The sequence below is a fragment of the Nestor notabilis genome, unplaced genomic scaffold, assembly GCF_000696875.1.
Source record: "Nestor notabilis isolate BGI_N333 unplaced genomic scaffold, ASM69687v1 scaffold13660, whole genome shotgun sequence".
Classification (NCBI taxonomy): Eukaryota; Metazoa; Chordata; class Aves; order Psittaciformes; family Psittacidae; genus Nestor; species Nestor notabilis.
In genome coordinates this window covers 65,548-76,043 of record NW_009911704.1, presented here as the reverse complement: position 1 = coordinate 76,043, position 10,496 = coordinate 65,548, and the positions used below count along the sequence as shown (strand labels likewise).

The 10,496-nt window shown below is 48.8% G+C and overlaps 1 protein-coding gene across 1 annotated transcript in view; it reads right to left on the bottom strand.

The window, feature by feature from the left end:
• Positions 1-10,496, bottom strand: part of LOC104406894 (collagen alpha-1(V) chain) — a gene marked incomplete at its 5' end in the record, with an annotated part of 104,397 nt that overhangs the window by 55,686 nt on the left and 38,215 nt on the right. Inside the window, 3 exons of the mRNA XM_010016014.1 lie at positions 964-1,038; positions 6,970-7,032; positions 7,732-7,773. Of these exons, the coding sequence (XP_010014316.1) occupies positions 964-1,038; positions 6,970-7,032; positions 7,732-7,773 (180 nt within the window). The remainder of the gene's footprint in view (positions 1-963; positions 1,039-6,969; positions 7,033-7,731; positions 7,774-10,496) is intronic.

The window sequence follows — 10,496 nt, the reverse complement described above, 5'->3', positions numbered from 1 at the left end:
TCATGTTTTCTTCTGCCTCTCCCACCCCCAACAGCTACAAGCTCACTTCCCAGGACACACACCCTTCTCCTGCTTTAGCTGCATGTGCATTTGGGGTTTTGCAAGAAGGACTCTGCTGGCTGCAGAACCTACTTGGACAGCTCTTTCACCTCCATTTCACCTCTGCCTTTCACTTGGTTGGCGCTAGGTACATGACCACGTGAACTTGGCAAGCAGCTTCAAAGAGATGCAATTTATAGGCCTACAGTTCGTGAGTGTAGGGACCAACAAACGTATTGTAATGGCCAGCTAAGCTCCATGTTGAGCACTTGGCCCAGGCTGTCCCAGGCATCCTGCCAGGAACCTACACAAGTATCACCCTCCCATTTGGAGCCCGGACAAGAGCACTGTGGTTTTTCACTAACGATTTTTTCCCTTTGGTACCTAACCACTCATTTGCAGCAGCTGGTTTCCATAGAGTTTTCTCACATCAAAGCAGACACAAAATATAACCATTCCTTTGAGCATCCCAGGACCAAGAAGGCTGACTCGGTACTTGCTAGCTTCAATGCAAATTAACCACAGGTCATCAAAAGAGACCAGTTCATTCAGGTGCTTACAATTGTAGCACCTGCTTTGAAGACCTGTTTGAGGTTCCTCACTGCAGAAGGGAGGATTCTGCCCTTGGAAGCGTCTTCAGTTGCTTCTTCATGACTTTCCAGCCCAGTCAGAAACACGTAAGCTTATTCATCCCTTCTGGAAATTCTGTCCTACCTGCCCTGTGCTTTTGACCAGTGAAGAAGTTACAGTGCTCTGCAAAAAGTAAATCTACCAGGGGAACCATTTGGATCCATCTTTTACATCAAGGGAAATGTGTCATTGATGTAAAAGAGATGGGAGACTTCTACAAGAACAGGCACTAAGCAGTAACAAAGCCAAGAAGCTGATTCATTTAAACACTTTCTTAGTTAAGCTTGTACTTACTGGCAGCATGAGCATTGTCCCTGGTGGTCCTGGTAAACCATCTGCTCCTGGAAGCCCTGGGCGGCCAGGTGGTCCCTACAAGAAACAAGAATAGAAATAAACTTCTATAGCATCATTCTAGTCGTGTCCATGCATAAGTAGTCATGGCTGTAAAGGCTTATGTCATGATACAAAAGGCTCCCTATCTTGACAGGCTGACATTGAATGTGTTGGCATCCCAATGCCATGGCAAATTTTGTGGAAGCACGTCTGTAAAATGCACAGTTTTCCTTAGTGATTCCCTCTTGTTACATCCTGGCCTTCGTGTTTCCAGGGTCTGCCATATGCAATTTTCAAGTGAGCAATAAAGTCTCTACAATGTGCCAAGTTAATGGAATCAATGTTTAGTTGGGTCTGTTAAAACCTATTAAAAGCGTATATGAAAATTCATAACTCAGGTCAGTGAGATTGAAACGTGGAAAGATAAATACATTTCTGCACATGTTCAGTCATCTGGGTCATTCCATTTTTCTCTCTTCCATCTTTCTTTTAGTCCTATGAGGCTACTTCTATCTACAATGGAGTGAGTGATCCTGTCAGTGGCTGTAAATCAGCAGGACTCTGAGGATCCCCATGGAGCTGTGCTGATTAACATCAGTTGAGTATCTTTAACTCAACTAAAGAAACAAGCATGCAAGTAAAAGATCTATTGATGAAGCTATAAATAATCAAATATGGCCAATTTTCCTAAGACAGCCCATAGATTATTTGCATTCCCAATTGCGTACTTAGCAAGAAGTTGGAGTCAACCCAAATTTGCACATCCATCCAGCAATCCTATATGCAGCAAGGATGATATCCAGCTACTCAATGTGCATGACTGACCACAGTTTTCACACCAGCTCAAGAAGCTGAAGGCAAGAGTGACTTATCATGTCCCAGTGAGGCCAAGAAGAGCCCTGGTGCTCAGTCCATGGCAAGGCAGGCAGGGCTGCCTGGCCAACAGCTCAAGCTTGAGGACTTGGAGACTCCCCTAGTCAGTAAACACCAATAATAAATCTATCTGTGGAGAAGCAAAGCTCTTGAAAGGGCAAGAAACAAGCACCTATGTTAGTTCTTGCTTTGTTTGACCTGCCTGAAGCCACCCAGCCCATGCAGACATCAAACAAAAGCAAAAGCAAAACCCTGACACAAATCACAGACATCTATGGGCAATCTACAGGGACACCAAAGAGCCAGACCTTGACCCAGGAAGTCACACGCTCCCCCCACAAGGCAGAGAGAGGTGGATAAAGGTGGGAAAGGGATGAGGGAAAGGAAAACAGTCACAAGGTCCCTAAAAATCAGAACATTTTTAACCAACCAACGAACCAAACCAAAGCATCTGATTTATTCCTGCCCCACTGTCCTCCAACAAGATCTTGGTGCATGCTTTTGCTCCCTGTTCTTCCCTTCCCTCTACACCATGTTCAACTTAACATTTCCCTCATGATCTCCCTCTTAAAAAGGAACCCAAACCATTCAAGCACTAAATTAGAGCCCAGCTCCAGGGTGGGGGTGAAGAGCTGCTGTGCTCCACCCTGCCCTAGCTGGGCATCACCCACCGTCCACCATCACCCAGCCGGGCTGTGGCTGGACCCACACCACAATTACAGGGCAGAGCCAAGGACTGCACCACAAGCAGCCTGGACCAACTGCCTGGAATAACAGCACTGATCCCCTCTGCAGCAACAGCACTGCCCCGGGGAGCTGGCAAGGAAAAAATAAACCCAGCAACAAACCCGGTGCTGAAGCGAGTCTGCTCAACACACCGGGATACCCCGTTTTCAGGGCAAGCTCCTGATGTTACATTCATGCTGTTTAGTCAGCCTGGCTGCCACCAGAGCCCCTGCCTCTGCTGCTGTGGTGCAGAGGCCAGGCCCATCTGCTGGAGCAGAAGCACAATAAATAATTTAGGCCAGACTCATTTTCTATAATAAACTTTCTTCCCTCTCTCTCTTCTCCTTTAACTCCAGTCCAGCAAGTGATGGATCAGGAATGAGCTTGTTTACCTCTCTGTGGGTACTCTGTCTGACAAACATCGATGCAATGTTTTTATACATAAACACCTCCCTTTGTTCCATGTTGGGTGTGTGAGGTCTTTTCCTTGTGGGGTGGAGCAGCGGGGGGCAATGGGCTGGAGGAAAATCAACCCCACAAAGCACTTTGTAAATCGAAATTCATGAATGCCTTTCAGAAACACAGCACGCCAGCCCCTCAGCTGGTGTAAATCTGTGTCACTCATTATGTAAATAGAGATTTGCTGATATATAGCAGCAAGGGATGGGGACTTCAACTTTCATTTGGTGCAGTGCTCTAAAATGCCATGCTGAGTGCAAACACTAATGCAATATTTCAAGGGAATGTTTCAACTGAAACCTCAGTGTTAGTGCTGAGGCTCCTCAAGCAGCAGGCAGTGACAGTGGTGCCCAGCAGCCCACAGTGCTGAGGGAGCCTCAGAGTTTGCTTTAAGTGTCTCTCTCAGATTATTTTTCAGCCCTGGTCATAAAATTCTACAACAGAATTTCTTGCAGTATTTGGGGTCTCATAGGTAAAGTGGTGCTTGCTGATGGTAAAAAGGGCACCCTGAACACGTCAAGCCTTTCAGAACCCCAGTAAGGGTTTTAGGGATCCTTTTACACCTCAGAGATGCAAATCTGTCCTTGGGGTAATAAACCCTTTGGGACGCAATGACTGCATGGTCTTGGAAGTTACATCTATCATTCTGTGACCAGCCTTTCCCAGGAACAAGCTGATCAAGCCCAGAGCACCCCAACAACCAGACTTCCAAGCACACAGTAGGGCCAGTGCAGAGCTGCAGTTTGCTCGTAACGCTGCAGCTCATCACGTTCAAAGGAGCACATTTCCCCTATTCCACTTTTTTCATTCCAGTGCAGAGTACCCATCAAAGAGACTGCTGCTCTCCTCAGAGCCATATTTCCTTCTATCCAACACTCAGAGAAACCCAAGTCATCCTAAACCACCCTCCTCCCAGATGAGTCCTCTGAAACCTCCCACAACCAGGCTGCTCCGCAGCTTTCCCAGTGGCACAAGCTCTTTGTGTTGTAAAATAACTGGGATAAATGAACAAACAGACACGATGAATAAAACAGAGCTAAATGAGTGTTGGCCAATATTAACATAGCTGAATATTATTGGTACATTAATTCAGTGCACCTGCCTGATTGCAAATGAGAAATCTTTCTATCAGATGGAGGCATAGGAAATGTTCCTCGCCACACACATTGAGGTGTCATGTAAATTCATGAGCTATGTGCAGGGTTAATAATAAACAAATTAAAAGAGGAGCTGCTGTAATTGAAAAAGAGTATTTTAATGTAGTTGCAGCTCCTGGCTCTGCAAGTTCATCACTTCTCTATGCACAATATGCTGTATTACATTCTGTTCTGGCCACACAAAAAAGCAGGATGTGCTAGAACGCAAATCACGTCTTGTTTCAGGGTGTGGAGCAACATCTTTGGGGACAACGCGTCTGCTGCTGCCTGGCTTTGCAAGGCCACTCTAGAGGAGCCTGGCCAAGCGTCTGCATCTGCCTGGACCAAGGGCAGGAACACAGACTGCCTCGTCATGAGGGCAACATCCGTCCTGCCAGGCAACTGAATACTTGGGAGCAGAAGCACCATGTCAAGGGGGGAAGAGGAGAAAGCTGGGCAACATGTAGGACCCATGCAGGATGAAGGGCCACCAAGATCCTGATGAAGCCACACAGCTCTTTTTGCTAATCCTAGAACACTGCAAGATGCAAACCACTGCTGGGACCTTGCCCATTCTCTCTCAAGTCCCACACCTAAGGAAACAGAGTCCTCCCATGGTCCTGCTGCTGGATAGTGCAGGAGGAACCTTGACTGCAGCATCTCAGGGGTTAAGCCAACCTCACTGAGTGGTGGCCCTGGCTCCTGGCCATGGGCAGAGCCTGCAGCTGCCTATTGACTTTCTGAGCTTGCAGGCACTGATCGATGGAGACAGTCAGGGCCTCTCATTCTTAATCATGTCACAACCACAAGAAGCATTATTACTGTTCCCTCAAAAAACAATAACATACACCAGGAGTGTAGTTGAGGAGGGGTCTTTACAGCACTGCTCCGGGGGAGCCAGCAGGCTCCAGCCAAGTCCCCTGGGACTGAGAAGGTAACAAAGAACCTTAATCCAAAAAATACAGGGCCGAGGTTAGAGTTGTTGCCCCAGGAATGGCCCAACTCTGAGACAGTCTCCTCAAGTACACCTTAAACCCACAGCAGAACCTTCCCAGTGCAGGCCAGCAGCGCTTTTACCTTCCTCAGTGGTTGTAGTCTGCAACATCCATGTCATGGGGCTGGGAGGTGAATAATGATTTGGAGCCCTCTGGTTGCTTTGTCCTCCAGCAGGCAGGAAAGCTGGGAATCTAATCCCTCCTCGCTGTGCTCCCAGGGAAGGCAGCCAGGTCCCAGGGTTCCCAAACCCACCCCAGTGGGATGATTTGGAAGAGCACTAAACGCAGAGGGGCAGTTTCCCATCTCTTCCTTATTGCTGATGAGAACAACCTCAATGGAAGAGGAATGAGAGCAAGGGCAGCACTGGGGAAGGACAACAGCTCAAGGGTACATCAGACAGGAAAGGGAACAGATGGATTTCTGTTTGGGATTTCTGGAAAGGGAAAAGCTGGGATGTAGCATGTTCAGGCACATCTCCTCTGATCTGTGTCCCTGCTGTCTCCCCTCCCTCCTGCGCTTTCCAGGAAGAACTCTGGAAAAACAAACCTCCAGCCAAGCCTGCCTTCACAAACCCACCTGAAGGCACATTTATTGCCCTCTTTGCTAATGGGATTCTCAGGATGCCTCAGATCACAACCAGCTGCAGGTGGAAGCTGATGGCGCTGCTGGGAGCCCACTGAAACAGCAGAACACCAGAAGCTATTCTGAAAGCATGTCTGACTGCTCTCAACATCAAGATGCACCAAAGCACCCAAATGGTGTCAAGCTCCAAACTCCATTTGTTTTGCTCACAAAGCTGCTGAAATCAATGATTTACTCATGCGAAGCGACTGCTGCTGGTACCCGCAGGCCCTGCGCTGCTGCTCAGCTGCCTGCAGCACTCACTGCTCCACTGGGCTGCACCGGGCAGGAACCGCTGTGCTCCTGCCAGCACAGCCCGACAGCAGTGCTCCATCACCCAAACCAGCACTGCTCAAGGGCACTCCTCTAGTTTCAGGCCCAAACTGAGCTGCTCCAGCAGCCAAGAATGATCCCATCTCAGCTGCTGTGCAAAGCCAGAGGCCGTCGGTGCTACGGTGAGTGTTTCACTAGATGTCAAGGCACAATCCCTGCTGAGCACAGGGCTGGAAGTGATGGGTAGCCTGGTCCCATTGGATACCAGACAGGGACCCACTTGCCTGAGTGCCTCTGCCAGGACGGGGCAACAGGCTAAAATAGGCTGGAAAAAAGCAAAACCTTTTATTGGTGCGAGGGTCATTTCAGAGACTCAGCTCACAGAGTGAGTTTTAATTTCCTTCAATCCCAACCGCACATTTTGCTGCTCACATGGTGCTGGTGACCACACACTGACCCGAGGCTCAAGTCCAGCAGCTCCCAAAACCACAGGTCGATCCTGACCCCAGGTGAGGACCCAGCAAATAACAAATAAATTTGCAACTCTGACCAAAGTGTGGTGCTCAACTGTGGGATTTGGGTCTCAGACTACAAAAGTGCTTTGGGAGCAGCTGAGACACCCTGGAGCTGGAGACTTCTGCAGGCAGCATCTCACAAACCAGTGGCTGTCACTGACAAAAGTGATTTAAAGTAACATCAAAATCAAAGATGCAAACCCCAAGTTTCTGCATTGCTAAAACACATCCATCAGTTTCCAGTGCTCACTGGTACAGTCCAATAATCTACTACAGCATAAACAGTATTTTAGGGCTCCCCTGATACACCACAACCCCACTTTGTACATACAAAATGCCCCAAAGAGGAGAAAACCACAGGTACTCACTCTCTCCCCAGGGTCACCCATCAAGCCCACGGGTCCGGTTGGTCCTGGAGGTCCTGGAAGACCCTAGCGTGGAAAAGACAGGAAAAAAATAAGCTGCTAATGGAAAAGGTGTTCTTATTTGTAACACTAACAACTACGCTGCAAAGTGCAGTTACTTACAGCATTGTAACAACTATGTTGCAAAGTGCCATTACCTGCAACATTGTAACAACCACAGTGCAAATTGCCGTTACTTAGAACATTGTAACAACTATGGTAAAAGTGCCATTATCTACAACATTGTAACAACTAGATTGCAAATGGCCGTTACTTAGAACATGGTAACAACTATGGTAAAAGTGCCATTATCTACAACATTGTAACAACTAGATTGCAAATGGCCGTTACTTAGAACATGGTAACAACTATGGTAAAAGTGCCATTATCTACAACATTGTAACAACTAGATTGCAAATTGCCGTTACTTATATCATTGTAACAACTATGTTGCACAGTGTCATGGCATAGTAGCAAATATGTTTCACTGCGTTATTTATAACAGTGTAACAAGTGTGCTACATATTTGTAACATGTAACAGATCAGGGAAAGCGTCAGAGCTTTCTGTTTAGTTTTGCACCAGGAAATGGACCCAGAGCTCTCTGCACACTCCCTGGGTACATGGAAGCAACAGAGCCCGGGGCTGGCAGCGTGCGGAGCCCTTCACATGCATCCAGCACCCCGGAGCCGCGCGCACCCTTTAGTGCAGACAAAGGGCCACTTACTGCTGGGCCTTCGGGACCGGGGGGGCCTTCCACCAGCATACCCTGAGCAAGGGAAGAAAGACAGAAACAGATTAGCGAGGCACATCCTCAAAGTCACTTTGCCCACAGGGCTGGAAAGCCCAATGCTTCCTCTGCTCTGAAATACTCCAGTTCTTGCTGCTGGGTGTGAGTAGCCCCAAGCTGCAGTGTTTCCACTCTCTCTGGATGAGAGGCACAAAAGGCATTGCCCACTGAAGAGCCAAATACCATCTATTTAAATCACAGGGGGCATGGTAAAACAGCCCCAGCCCCAGCCCCACCCTCACCCAGCAGAGTCACCTTCCCAACCACAACCCTTTGCCCTCAGCTCATGGCCAGCAAAGGGCAAACATGGGGGCACATCCAGCCTGGATGGTGCTGAAACAGGAGAAAAACTCCTCTTCAGGAAGAAACTGTTTCTAGACACAACCAGCTAAAAAAAATGTTAATAATCAAATAGTGAGGGTTTTAAATGACTTTCCCAGCAGCCCGCATGCTGTGATTTATCTGTGTACCCAGGAAATCACTGTGTGAGCAAAATGGTAGAATAATGTTATTCCATTCCTTTTAATCTAAATATTTTGTCATAACTTTAAATCAGGTCTATCATGTACTCAGTAGGATCGAGCTTTTTCTCTCCCTCCTGCCCCTCCTCATGGCTACATAAGAGGCAGAAAAGAAATTTCTCAATAATCCCAGCAAATGCTTTCCTGACAGCATCAGAACAATGTGCTGGGAAGAGCCCCTTGTCAAGCACTGCCCTGTTCCCTCTGGGCCAGTGACCATGACCCCCAGCAGCACCCAGGGTGAGCCAAAGCCATCCCAGTACTGCCCAGTTCATGGACAGCAAACAGGGACACTTATCCTATGGGATGAAATCTGCCAGTAAAACCCTGTAGATAAGCAGTGAGTTCATATGGGAGAAGCCAGGAGGCAGCAAGTGCAGGGACTGGCCTTAGGTCACCCTTGGCAGGTCTCCTGGACTCAGCTCGTGCTAAACACCTCGGCTGACCATGTGGCAGCCATTTTTCTGAACCCATTGAAAATGGTAAAGGGAAATCCGGCCATTCCTGCCCCAAAAGCCACAGCTTCTGAGCCCAGAGGAGCAAAAAGTAGGGTACAAAACAACCTATCCCTACTTCCATTAGTGGGATCTATGTTTCTACACTACTAATGCTAATGCATGGCCAGTGCTGTTTTCTGTCTCTTACAGTGTCCATGCTACTCATTAGCACCTCATATAAAACCTGGCTCCCACCTCACTTGGATGTGTCAGGGGAAATTTGTTGCTGCTGCCATCGCAGAAGGAAGCGTCTGTGCAGCCATTCTTCACCAGGAAAGAATTTAGGTTGTGGGCTTCACCCTGTGCCTATTTTGACAGCAGTTTCCCTGCCTGCCATGGAGACACTGCTCCTGCCTGGATGGGAATTAGGGTGAACCCTAAACAACATTCCTCTGTCCTGCACTAAGTGTAAGCTATTTGCTGTTGGAGGTGACCAAGAAGATGCTGATGGAGAAGGCGTCCCCCAGGACATCCACTAAACACTGGCTCCTTTTCAGGCACATGATGACATTGTGCAGGGAACCCCAGAGGTCCCAGCTACTGTTTCCCCACATGGACACCCCATGGTCCATCCCTGTTGAGACCAGCGATGGCACGTTTCACTATGGCAGGCTCCAGACCAGACACTAGTAATTGTGTCTGGGCTGATTCAGAGCTACAGCCCACACAGGTCTCCCCAGGACACATTTGAGCTGCTGGGTGACTATGCCATGGCTAAACATGCACAGCACTGAGGTTCTGCTTCCCATGGCCAGCTGCAGAGCCTGGGGCCGCTCCTCAGCGTGGGGGAAGAGCCGGGGCTAATGAGCCGATTTGCAATGCAAACATCCTTGGCATCCTCCCATATTTATCTGTTGGTTTATGTTGAGCTCAAGCTTTAGGGACATCTGGAGATTCTCCTTGGCAAGAAACCGCCACTGTTTATATGACTGCTCATCAACAGGAGCAATGGAAACGTGGGAGGGTTTGGGGACCAGGACCAGGGGGGAGGGAATGCCACCAAGGGCTATGCCTTGGGGGTAGAGCAAGCAAACCATGGAGCTGGGACTGTCGGAGGGGAAAACAGGGTGTTGCTCCCAACTCAATCAACATCCAGGTGCTACCCACAAGTGAAGCTCATGTCATAGAAGCAGCCCAGACGCTGGTTGCAGCACACAGAGTTGTGTGTAAAGGCTGATCACACCCTGCCTGGGGCAGGCAGGAGCACCAGGGTCCCCCCCAAGCACAGGCAGCCTGGTGCCTCCAGGGTTGCAGGGTCCCACCACCCATCCCCAGCTCATCCCTCCTCACCCTGCAGCTGTGCTGCCCCGCTGCCTCCAGCAAGTGTCAGCACCGAGCAAGGATTGAAGGACGGGAGGGTGGAAGGAAACGGAGAGAAAAATCCTGCAGAATCCCACTAATGCCTTTGGGTTTTATTCCCCCTCTGCTGCAGCTCCCATCGGGAAAAAAGAGCTAAAGAGCGCAGCAAATCCGGGTTTGTGCTGAAGAGGAACCGCACGGAGAGGGACAAGGCGGCATTTGGTCTTGTTTACTCTCTGGCAAAAGCAATACATGCTCCAGTGTTTTGAAATAGTGAAGGCAGCCAAATTCTTTCTGGATGATTAAACTTAACTGTTTTGTTGGCTTTGTAGCGTTTCAGATGGGCTCTGGACAGGGCAGGCTGGTTTCTGCCATCATTTCCCTG